This window comes from Lacerta agilis, chromosome 14 (genome assembly GCF_009819535.1).
Source record: "Lacerta agilis isolate rLacAgi1 chromosome 14, rLacAgi1.pri, whole genome shotgun sequence".
NCBI lineage: Eukaryota > Metazoa > Chordata > Lepidosauria > Squamata > Lacertidae > Lacerta > Lacerta agilis.
The window spans coordinates 13,484,857-13,497,442 of NC_046325.1; the positions used below are offsets into that span (position 1 = coordinate 13,484,857).

At 44.9% G+C, this 12,586-nt stretch overlaps 1 protein-coding gene across 3 annotated transcripts in view; it reads left to right on the forward strand.

Moving 5' to 3' along the window:
• The window catches only part of BCKDK (branched chain keto acid dehydrogenase kinase), a 28,868-nt gene extending 16,523 nt beyond the window's left edge, over positions 1-12,345 (forward strand). For 2 of the 3 annotated variants that reach the window (XM_033169513.1, XM_033169514.1), the window contains exons 5-13: positions 56-166; positions 1,420-1,467; positions 2,395-2,514; positions 5,315-5,413; positions 6,136-6,209; positions 7,807-7,935; positions 8,845-8,934; positions 10,361-10,522; positions 11,376-12,345. In XM_033169513.1, coding sequence (XP_033025404.1) covers positions 56-166; positions 1,420-1,467; positions 2,395-2,514; positions 5,315-5,413; positions 6,136-6,209; positions 7,807-7,935; positions 8,845-8,934; positions 10,361-10,522; positions 11,376-11,520 — 978 coding nt within the window. In that variant the 3' untranslated portion in view covers positions 11,521-12,345. Of the gene's footprint in view, positions 1-55; positions 167-1,419; positions 1,468-2,394; positions 2,515-5,314; positions 5,414-6,135; positions 6,210-7,806; positions 7,936-8,844; positions 8,935-10,360; positions 10,527-11,375 lie in introns of those variants that run through there. The other variant, XM_033169515.1, reaches the window with a different exon arrangement.
• The last annotated feature ends 241 nt before the right edge of the window (positions 12,346-12,586 follow it).

Genomic DNA, 12,586 nt, shown 5'->3' on the forward strand with positions numbered 1-12,586 from the left:
CTCTCCTCCTTCTGGAAACTTCAATCCACTAACATATCCTTGTGCTCTGTTACAGAAAAGCGCCCGCTACCTGCACCACGAACTCCCCGTCCGCATTGCTCATCGCATCAAAGGCTTTCGGAGTCTCCCCTTCATTATTGGGTGCAACCCCACCATCCTTCATGTGGTAGGTGCCTGCCAGGAAAGCGCCCGGAACAGCCTCTGCCACAGCTGGCTGGGGCTGATGGGTGTCCGAAACATCTGGAGGTCACCAGGTTGGCAGGGGCTGACCGAAAGAGATGGCTGATAACTGAGGGATAGTTTTGAAACCTCATACAGTAGAATCTTAGAATCACAGAGTTGGAAGGGACCCCAAGGGCCATCCAGTCCAACCCCCTGCAATGCAGGAATCTCAGCTAAAGCATCCAGGACGGAGGACCTCTGCTTGAAAACCTCCAAGGGAATGAGAGTCCACAACCTCCTGCGGGAGACCGTTTCACTGTTGTACAGCTCTTACCGTCAGAAAGTTCTTCCCGATGTTTAGTCAAAATCTCCTTTCTTGTAACTTGAATCCATTAGTTCGGATTCCGACCTCTGGAGCCGGAGAAAACAAGCTTGCTCCATCCTCCGTGAGATACCAGGACAGCTGGTATTCAAATAATAGAAAATAAAAGTGCATAATAATGGCCAGTTTTATCCTTTTACCACAGCATGCATCTCTTCCTTTGAATTGAATAAAAAAAATTGTCCAGTAGCACCTTAGAAACCAACTAAGTTTGTTCTTGGTATGAGCTTTCGTGTGCATGCACGCTTCTTCAGATCTGAAGAAGCGTGCATGCACACGAAAGCTCATACCAAGAACAAACTTATTTGGTCTCTAAGATGCTACTGGACATTAAAAAAAATTTTTTTTACTGCGTCAGACCAACATGGCTACCTACCTGAATTTTGAATTAAATGTTCACCAAAGTGGTTTAAAACAAATGGCAGTAATGCAGAAGAGACTAAACATATATTCCACACAGATGACCCAGCAGCTTTTAGGCTTTTCCCCCAATGGGTGGAGCCAGATGGAGCTTCCTTTCATCTCATTAGTCTTAGTGCACCTAGCAAACGAGCGTAAGAAATGTGTGGCTGGTTGAACCCAAGGCCCATCTCTGCCTATGGGAAGCCTGCAAGCATACTGCCTCAACAGTGGAGATATGAATAGCCTTTCCCTTCATGGATTGGTCTAATCTGCTTTCAAAGCCTCCCAGTGCCCCATATAAACGCAAGATATTGCACCCCACCCAGGAGTATGAGCTCCTACAACCTCTGGCTTTTAACCTTTTTAGATCCCACACCCTTCTCAGAAGCTAGCAGAGGGATTCAGGGCCTCAGTGTCAAATCTGTTTTGCAGTCTGTGCCTCTCCTTGAGTCGCTTCTGTCCTCTTCTTTCAGCACGAGCTTTACATCCGAGCGTTCCAGAAACTGAGCGAATTTCCCCCGGTAAGCATGTGTGGTGTCTTTGAACGCAGAAGTTGCTAAACATGTCCTGAGTCCTATTGAGTCGGCCACATTTAATACAATAGCCGCATGAATGGCAACCAGAGCTCACAGGGATGTTGACCTTGTATATTTTACTGGTTTTGTAAAATAAAGGTAACGGGAACAAACAAACTTAAACAGGCCTCGTGTATGTCATTTCTATAAAACAAAGGGGCACGGTGTTGTTTTCAGTTCAGGAAGCTCCTGTTTTTTTTTATTAGTCAAAATGGCCTGCAGTGTTGCGTCAAGGTGCTGTTACGGAAGGGATGGGAAATCTCAGGCCCAGAGACCAATGTGGCCCTCCAGGGGTCTCTCTGTCACCCTCTGCTCTCTCCATAAGCCACACCCCTTGGCGGCCCTATCCTTGAATGGTCGAAATGCCTCTCGCTTACCTGGGTAGAGAGATGTACACATGGGAACCTTCAGCTGTTGTGTGGCTGGACTGCCAGCTACTAGAGTCAAAAATGTTGCTCCACTCACCACTGGTAGCTATTTCCAGAAGGTTACCCAGTCCTAAGGCTGAAAAAGGGTTCCCCATCCCTGTTCTGAGAGCCAGCGTGGTGTAGTGGTTAAGAGCGGTAGACTCGTAATCTGGGGAACCGGGTTTGTGTCTCCGCTCCTCCACATGAAACTACTGGGTGACCTTGGGCTAGTCACAGTTCTCTGAAGTCTCTCAGCCCCACTCACCTCACAGACTCCTTCGGGTAGTGAAAAGCGGGATATCAAATCCAAACTCTTCTTCTTCTTCTTATAAATATGGGGCTGCTGGTTCTGGGGTGAGTGGGATGCAATGGCTGATTCCTGCCTGCTTCTGCTCACCTCCCTCCCCAAGTTCCATCTCTCTTTAATGCGCACTCTCCCTCTCCTCTGTCTCTTCACTGCTTACAGATCAAGGACCAAGAGTCGGAGGCCCAGTATTGCAAACTGGTCCGGCAGCTCCTAGATGACCACAAGGACGTGGTGACGTTGCTGGCCGAGGGCTTACGGGAATGTCGGAAGCACATACAGGTACCTCTTTCCTGGTCCGTTTGGGTAGCTTGGGTCAACCTGTCTGCCGCTCAAGATCCCCACAACATGCTTGGGAGGAAGAAAGACTTGGAAAAGTAGGGTTGGTGGGTTTGGGCAGGGCAGCACTTCTGGGAGGAGGGTGGGCTTCGAAGAGGAGATTGCGGACTCCTGAGATGTTTACCCAGGCCTGCTATTGATCCTCAGCCCAACCTGGTCCTTGTTACTTCAGTACCTTCCAGGGTGGATAAAAATCAATGGTTTTTATTTCTAAATCAAGATTGGATTTTTTTTTTATTTAAATCAGATTTTTATTATTTAAATTGGGTTGTTGTTTTGTTTTTTAATGCTTTTGGGGGAAGAATCTTTCTAAAGATGGTTTTCTATTTAAGTTACAATGTAGTCCAAAGGCTATTCATCAGGAAATAAGGATTTGTTTTAAGTTTTTCATGTGTGCTAAAACTCAGTCTAAGGTGTTGTTGTTGGTTTTTTGTTTTTGTTTTTTTAAAAAAAACTGTTTAACCACATCACTTAACAAACATGGATACATATTTTTTAGTGAAATAAATTGTTTAAATTGTTAAGGAATTGATTATTTTTCTCCTTCCAATAAAGTACAACAGAAAAGTTGTCCAAATACAAACAGTTAACTTATTAAATCTCACAATAACTTCATAATTATCTATGTATTTCTAATAGTATAACCAAATCAGTGTTTTTTGATGTAACTGTGAAAACCACTCTAAAATTTATTGTTCTTAAAATGAAACCTTCCGGTTTGGTGCCGGATAATGGCGGAGCGGAGCTGAGTCAGTTCCAGTCCCCGGGGGGTTTTAGGGGTCTCCTTGTCTGCGCCAAGGGCCCCTTAAAGCCACGGGAAGAGCGTCCCGTGGACCGCGGCCTCGTGGGTCCCAGACGTGCCGTCTCTGCTCTTGATTGACCCTCGTAAGGGGGGAAAATCAAGCGAGCGGAGCTACCGACACGGGACTGGAGAGGCGGATGCACCCCCCCCCCGGGAGATCAAAGCAGCAATTCTGCCAGACCTGAGCACCAAGCTTTTCCTGCTAACTTCAAAGAAAAAAGAAGAACCCCGGCTGCTGTAAGTGTGGGACTAATTGGATTTACATTTGAATAATTGGCAACCGGGAGGGATGTTAAAAGGAAGCCCGTCCCTCTCCTTTGTTGTGCAGAGGAGGTAATTAAGCTTCAAGCGGCTGCAGCTGCATTACTAGACACAATGTTGCTACGAAGCACTTTGACAGAGAAGATGGATTAAATCCCAATTTGAGGGATTGAAGATTTTGGAAATATCTCTTCTGTGGCTTTTGGAATTAATTTTGGCACCCTGTCTCAGGGAAAATGGCGCTGGAAAACTAATACGCAGGATGGAAAATTACTGACATTTGACACCCTTTGTTTTCTCCAACCATGCTTGCTTTCGCTTTTAAACTGATTCTAGACCCGGGTATTACCCAGGAACAAAGAACAATCCTTCTGCAATTGGAGTTTGTGAATCGGAAAATGGACTGGTTAGGTCGTAATTTCAAAGAAATTTGTTGTGGAGCAGGAGAGACCAGCCAGATCTGGGAAAATTTTGATAATTTGGAAGTAGACTTCTTCAGGGAACTGGGGCAGGTGCTGGAGAAATGGGACGAATTGATTCAGCAACCCCAGGTAAATGGACGGCCCTGGTGTAGTGAGAAACACAGGGCTGATGTTTTGACTGGAGCTACGAGATTCAGTCTCTGGAGTGGGAGTCCAGAGATGAAGCTGAGAAGATTTTTGAAGACACAAGTGGAAGGAAACCAAAATTGCGAAATGGAGTTGCTGGGAGAGGAGAGCTGGTGCCTCTTGAGGCGCCCAAGGAGGAGATTTATAAATTTTAAGATGATACTGAACAAGGACAACAGAGGGAAATGTAAAGATGAATGGTGGGGGGGCATGGGAGAGAGCAGAAAAATGGTGAGAAGGGGAATAGGGTGAAAATGATAAAAATTGAATTAGGATGGATTTATGGTACCCTGAAGATAGTGTGTTAAGATTTTAGGATTTTGATGTTAAGTTTTAAGATTTTGATGTTACGATTTTGGGAATTTTGAATTAGTGAAGAGATATGTAACTGATTAATAGCAGCAGCTTAAGTGAAAAGAAGTATAAGATTGATTTAAGAATTATTTCATGATACTATAAGATGTTAAGTTTTTATGATATTATAAAAGGTTGGATAATGAATTGTAATGTTAAAAATGGATGTTACCAAAGTATATTAGTATTGAAGGCAGAGGAGGGAAAGCGGGGGAGGTCCCTTTAGAAGATCAGAAACTAGATTTTGTTAAGTAGTAAGAGAAAGATTGGTGTTCCAGTTTAGGTATGTATTGGTTTTGGTTTTGTTTTAATTGTTTTCTTTGTTGATTGTATTTATGTAATGTGTTTTTTATTGTGTTAATGTTGGTGTTTATGTTATGCTATGTGTTTCTCTTGTTTTATTGGAAAATAATAAAAATCTTATAAAAAAAAAATGAAACCTTCATCTGGTTGTAAACATTAAGATTAAGATTAAGATTGTTGTAAACAGCAAGAATGAGTATGTAAAAAAGAAAAGAGAGGGAGAGAGAGATTTAAATCAAGTCTTACTGACTAGTGATTTAAATTGATTTAATTTAAATCAAATGCACCCTGGCCCCTTCAGTGCCATCCTTCGAACTGTAGTTGATTTGCCCTAAGCAGGGGACGTGGTAAGAGATTAGTTTGTCTTCCCATGTGACACCCCCCAGATGGTGAGCTTTTCCTGTTCCCTTCCCAGGATGAGAAGCTGATCCGTTCTTTCCTGGACAAGACCCTCACCTCTCGCCTGGGCATCCGGATGTTGGCCACTCATCACCTTGCCTTGCATGAAGACAAGGTACAACTTTTCTTCTTACTTGAACAGGACATAGATTTCATGAGTTGTGTGGCCAGAGAGGGAGAGGACCCAGAATTGATACTTAACATTTGGTTTTCTCTGCATTTTCTGTGCATGTAGCTGCCTTATACCAGCCCATACATAACACTGGCTCGTCTAAGAGAGCCATTGTGGTGTAGTGGTTAAGAGCGGTAGACTTGTAATCTGGTGAACTGGGTTCGCGTCTCTGCTCCTCCACATGCAGCTCCTGGGTGACCTTGGGCTAGTCACACTTCTTTGAAGTCTCTCAGCCCCACTCACTTCACAGAGTGTTTGTTGTGGGGGAGGAAGGGAAAGGAGAAGGTTAGCTGCTTTGAGACTCCTTCGGGTGGTGATAAAGCGGGATGTCAAATCCAAACTCTTCTTCTTCTTCTTCTTCTTCTTCTTCTTCTTCTTCTTCTTCTTCTAATGCTGTTTTTGCTCCTATAACCCACAACAGCTCTTTGGGGCCTTGGGTAAGAGATTTTCCCCTGGCCCTGTTTTCTAAGAAATCTTTTGAGTAACTAGAGATGGCAACAGATTGGACTGGAGACTTTCTGCTTTCAAAACATGAAGGAAAATCGTTAAGTGGTTTGCCCTCGTCTTTTTTCCAGTGGTCCATGCAGGAAAAGTTTAGAAACCGTTATTCTAGGTTTTGATCCTACGTTGAAATGTCATCCTCTCCTTCTCTCATCTTCCTGCAGCCAGACTTCGTTGGGATCATCTGCACCCGCCTGTCTCCAAAGAAAATAATTGAGAAATGGGTAGATTTTGCCAGGTACTCAGTTCTGTTGATTATTTCAAATCATCCTGTTATCATACTGGCTATGTGTGTACAGCAGTCTATGGCTCCCTCTCCTGGCCACGTTCTGTGGCTCCATCTTCCTCATTCTGCTGCATTTCTTTCCGACAGTTTAACTTTTTTCCCCATTGCTTTTTTTTAATTAAAAAAAACCCGAAAGCCAGTTAATTGTGGCAATAGTGCAATGTAATAATCTTTTTTAAAAAAATTAATATTTTTATATGATTTTTATTAAATTCTCTGTTTTACAATTTCAGATAAACATTTTACATGCTTAAGATATCAATGACTTCCCTTCTTCTCTTTCCATGGTTCATTTTGCATATCTTATATCCCTGCATATTTTACAAAAACTATAACAAATTGGTTTTCCATTATTACATCCATCGAAACTTATTTACGCTGTTGAATTTATCTTAATGCTGCCAGCGTTTTCAGCTGTACGCTATTTCCCCCCATATATTCAATATAAGTTTTCCAACCTTCTTTAAACATATGTTCTTCTTGTTCTCTTATTCTATATGTTAACCCTGCAAGCTGTGCATATTCTGTCAACCTAAGTTGCCAATCTTCTTTGGTCGGGACCTCACTCGTTTTCCATTTTGGGGCTAACCAAACATGGGCCGCAGTTGCTGCATACATAAATAACCTTATTTTTTAAATATTTGTCTTAAAAGTTTCTTAAAACGTAAAATATGAAAATGAAATACAAATAGCCAGCTGTTAGGATTGCTTGGCAGGAAGCTTTGCTGTAGTTACACGCAAACATAAGTGTTGAAGCTCAGCATCCCACACCAGCTGCCCTGATCCCTAAGGCCTTGTGCTTTTCCCCTTCTGCGTAATAATCTGGATTTAAGATGGGGCTCACTGGGATGGAGGCCAAACAGATACAGTAAGGGAGCTGGGCCCTATAAGCTCCCCAGGGCCATTTGTGAGCACCAAGTTATGCTCACATAACTTGTGTTTCCTGCTTGGCAGGGGGTTGGACTGGATGGCCCTTGTGGTCCCTTCCAACTCTATGATTCTATAGCCCTAAGGGCTTATGCTCCAACCTTCTTGAGCGCTGAGATCTGCGGAGGGGGCCCCTCAGCAGTTCTGCCACCCTCAAAAGTTCTTGGGTGGGAGGGGGTTATGGCCCAGGGGGGAGGTTTTTTGGGGGGTACAACTCCCTCCCCGCAGAGGTGTGTCTTGAGCATCTTCATTGTACAGCATTTGCCGTATGCCAAAGATGCACATCTTAATCCTGGTCCTTGAAAGTATTTTTGTTTCTTAGGACCCACTTTTTTAGTCTTAAATTATAATACTCTGTTCCATTTGGGAACAGTTCACTTCTTTTTATAACTTATATAATTTATAAAAAGGAGTTGTCCTTTTTATAACTCTGTCTTATATCGTTGTGACCTTCTGGGGAGGGACAGGTAGGAAATCCCATTAAATAAAACGCATGTAGGGCACAGGAATGGGGGTGGGTGACTGTGTTTGGCCCTGCAGCTCCACTCAAAAAGAGCTTGCTCCCAGGGAAGCCACCAGCAGTGGAGTCTGCACTTAATCCTGTTTCCGTATTTCCTCGCAGGCGCTTGTGTGAGCACAAGTACGGGAATGCTCCTCGGGTGCGGATCAACGGCCATGTGGCTGCCCGCTTCCCTTTCATCCCGATGCCTCTTGACTACATCCTTCCAGAGCTGCTCAAGAATGCCATGAGGTGCGCAATTTATCCTCCTCTTTGTAGCCCAGGATGAGACGCAGGCTAGAACCTGCGAGGGAAATGGCTTTTGGGGACTTCCACTGCCCTGAGATTTTTTGATAAGGTGGCATGTAAATACCTATATTAATAATGAAATATAAAAGCCCATAGCACTGATCCACTCGCTTTTTTTATAGGGCCAATCGGGTGCAAAGCCCTTCCTATCTCTAAAGTTGCTTATTTCATTTTTGAAAGGAATAGATCAACCTTCCCCAAGCTTGGTGTTCTCCAGATGTTGTTGGACTACAACTCCCATCAGTCCTGGCTGGTGAGTCAGAAATGATGGGAGCTGTAGACTGAAGGGGGTTGGGTTGGGTTGGAATACATAGACACAGAGGGGTGGAACTATTGACTTCAACCTTTGGTCCCTGGATGTTGGTGGACTACAACTCCCATCATCCCTGACCCAAAGTTGACAAACACTGTCTTTAAAAAGTGACCATTTAGTGGGGTGGGGAGAGCTGAAAATAATGCGAAGATATTTCACATCTGGCAACTCTTTGGTTTCAGATAGTACATGGGTAGACGAGTCTAAAAAGCCCAGGATACGAATTTTCATGGCCCTCTAGCAGCTAGGTGGCTCATTCACCAGAAGTAATGTATTTAGTATTAATTCTGGAAGCGTACACTCGATTCTGACCAAAGGAATTTGCAGAGGAGAGAGGGGCTTGTGGCCAGCGGCTGCAGAAGTTAAGGAAGGCAGGATTTGGTGTGCTGATTGGAAGTATTCTACCAAATCTTTGGCAACAAGGATAGGTTTGCAAGACTTTGTGAATGGAGGAGAGCTTCATCCCAAGTGGGAAAGAGTGTAGGGGTCCTGCTTAGGTAGGATGCAGACTTATTCCCTCGCCATTCTCTTCCTTTCAGAGCCACGATGGAGTCTCACTTGGATACCCCTTACAATGTGCCAGACATCATCATCACCATTGCCAACAATGACATTGACCTGATCATACGGTATGGTTTGCCAGGGAAGCCTCTTCAGTTTCTCCCCTCGTATGACTTTCCTAGAGGTTTTAGGCCACCACCCATTTCCGCCATCTTGGTGGGAACTTGGCAACAGCGGCCAAATACCAGGGACCCTTGAAAATGTGGGGGGGGGGGTTCCTGCTGTTGAGGCGGACAACTTGAGATGATCTTCCTCTTGGGGAGGGACGGGCGCTGGCAGGTGAAGAGGCATTAAAGCAGGGGTCCCCAAACTTGAGGCCCAGGGGCCGGATGTGGCAAATCGCCTTCTAAATCCGGCCCGTGGACGGTCCGGGAATCAGCCTGTTTTTACATGAGTAGAATGTGTGCTTTTATTTAAAATGCATCTCTGGGTTATTTGTGGGTCCTGCCTGGTGTTTTTACATGAGTAGAATGTGTGCTTTTATTTAAAATGCATCCCTGGGTTATTTGTGGGGCCTGCCTGGTGTTTTTACATGAGTAGAATGTGTGCTTTTATTTAAAATGCATCTCTGGGTTATTTGTGGGGCATAGGAATTCGTTCATATTTTTTTTTCAAAATATAGTCCAGCCCCCCGCAAGGTCTGAGGGACAGTGGACCGGCCCCCTGCTGAAAAAGTTAGCTGACAACCACACGAGAAATATGTAAAATAACCAAGCAAGTGTTAGAAACCACCCCAGAACTGGTCTTACTAAACATCTTCCAAGACAATAATGCCCACTTACAACACAAATAACTCATAATCCATCTACTCTCAGCAGCCAGAAACATCATAACCAGACACTGGAAAGACCTGACAGGAGCAAACATGGACCAATGGTACCAAGTAGTATGGGAAACAGCCCTACTAGAAAAACTAACCAGTAACCTGAAACTGACACGGGGACAAACAGAAGAAGACGCCTTCACCCCGGTATGGCTCCCCTTCATCACACACACAGCCCAACAAGACAATGACAAAAATCTACCGACAGCATACAAATCAATATGGCTAACCTGATCCAAAACATCCACCAACCCCACTCACACAGGAAACCAAAGATCACCACAGCCAACCACAAAAGAACAATCACACCCTACGCCAACCCCGACCTCTCTCACCGACAAAGGAGCACAAGCGAACAACAGAGAACCTACACAAACAATGCTGACACCAAACCCTACTCATATTAAGTAAAATAAAAACACCGTCACCCCACCCCACCTATCTCCCCACCCCACCCACCTCTTTCCCCCTTTTCTTCCTAATGTCTCAACAAAAACTGATTTTTAAAAATGTTATATGGAAAAATACGAGAGAGGCATTGCACTACCTTTGTAAATCAAGAAAATCTTTAATCAAATTAAAAAAAAAAAGTTAGCTGACCCCTGCACTAAAGCATCTTGGGAACCGTAATGTGTGGCTCCTTAACATCCCACTCCTCTTTCTCCCGGCAGGATTTCAGACCGAGGTGCCGGAATTCCTCATGACCACGTTGAGAAGGTGTCAGATTACCACTTCACCACAGCAGAAGCGAGCGCCCAGGACCCCCGCATGAACACCCTCTTTGGGAACATGGTGGAAATGGGGAACAGCGCCCAGTCGGGACCCATGCATGGGTGAGGAGAAAGGAGGGGAGGAGGAACAGGAGGGGCAAATGGGATTATTTCCAGCAGCTGCTGCATGGAGGATGTTTTCTTAGGGGGGAAAGAATGATACATACCTGGGAAGAAAACTCCAGTCAATCTGCAGACGCCATGTGTACTAAAAATATAAACTGAAGGAGTACTTAAAGCACTTTGTACTTGCTGCTTTGGGTTCCTTTGAGTGGAATGTTGGGACAGAAATGTAGTAAATAGATAAATACTTGTGGCACTTGTGGTTTTCTTTCAAACCTCTTACCACCTTGAGGGCTGGAGAACCCGGGGGCTTCCAAGGTGATACTGGGCTCCAACTCACACCAGACATGGTCAAGCATGGCCAATAGAAAAGGACGATGGGATTTGTAGTCTAGCAACATCTGGGAGGCCATGGGTTCCCCCATCGTTGACCTAGAAGCTTGCCATTTGAAGGAGGGGGGGAAAGGGGGAACAATAATGAGATTCTCATTATCTATATGCCAAATTTAGTGTTTTTTACACGCAGTGCAGCAGCAGATCACGCAGGGCCCTGGCAAAAAAAGATGTACTGTATTATTAAAGACGGAATTGTACAGATTCAGAAGTGCAATTGTCACAAGATAATCTGGCCTTTTTGTAGCTTTCCTCAAGCAGCAGCTCTCCCGTTCCAAAAAATCATGTGGCGAAAGCATTCCATGGAATGAAAGCTACGTGGACTAAGACTTAACTACCGTATAAATGTGTTGCAGAGAATTCCTTCCAGACCCCCTCCGGTCAGCTTGACCTTGCTCTCCCCACAAAATTGGCTGTGGAAGTAAGGACTCCTTTGTCTGTCTGCCCTGTCTCTCTCTAGGTTTGGATTTGGACTACCAACCTCCCGTGCTTACGCAGAGTATCTGGGTGGCTCCCTGACCCTCCAGTCTATGCAGGGGATCGGCACCGATGTCTACCTGCGCCTCAAGCACATTGACGGCAAAGAGGAGAGCTTCCGCATCTAAAGATCCCCCCTCTCTCGTGTGGGCTGAACCTCCCTTGGCTGCAGGAGGAAGTTTCAGCACATAACACCAAACCTAATTCCCTATGGATCTGCTTGTCCTCCTTTGGATTCCTACGAATGTGCTATGCTATCCTACTGAAGCTGAGAAAATAGTTGAGGTAGTTTCCTTCTTCCTGTGCAATTGCTGATGGGACATCATCCACTTACTGCTGGTTATTCCAGTCCTTTTGGGATGGGTGGGCGTGCTCTGTGGTTAACGACAGATCTCTCGAATCCAGATTTACTGGGACAGCCTGTGGACATCTTTCATCCTCCCCCCCCCCACCCTTTGAAAACTTCTAAAGCCATCCAACAACTGTTGTACACAGCCAGCTCATCCAGACTCTTGTGCGGCCTAAGTTTTCTCTGTTTCTTCTCGTGGATACAAAGATTGGGTGAGCCGGAAGCTTTTACTGTCGCATGTACTGATTCTCGTTTGGCCCTCTCGGGCCGTTCTCGGACTCACAGGAAAGACTTTCCTTGCAGCACCCGGCACCAAAAGAAAATCCCCCTTCCTTCTGCCGGGGGAGGAGTTTTTATTGCACCCTCTTTGGGGGAACCAAAAGCAAGACAACAGTCTTCAGCCAGGGAAGACTTTCTCCGTTGCACAAGCACCAAAAACACCCCCTTCACCTGAAGAGGAGAAGACTTTCACAACACCAAGTTGGCACCTTTGCCGCAAATGGTGTGGGATTCCAGAATGTTCTTCCCCTTCGCTGCACAAATATGTATTATTTCCGTCCTCCCTCTCTCCACTCGATCTTTCCGTTACCATCAACTTTTTTTTTTAAAGGAGGAAAAAAAAAATCAGGCACCAGGACGAAGAGTTTCCCTCTGCCCTCATCACTGTGTTAGAGGGATTTTTATTTCTTGCTGTGATACTCCAATAAAAACATGCAAATTCCAAAGTCTAGCGAGCACTCTGTAATCTCCATGGGCTGGCCTGTTTGCCTTGTTAATAAAGTAGGACTGAATATCCATCAAATCTTGTGGTTGGAGAAATAACGCTGCAGGCGGAGGATACTAAG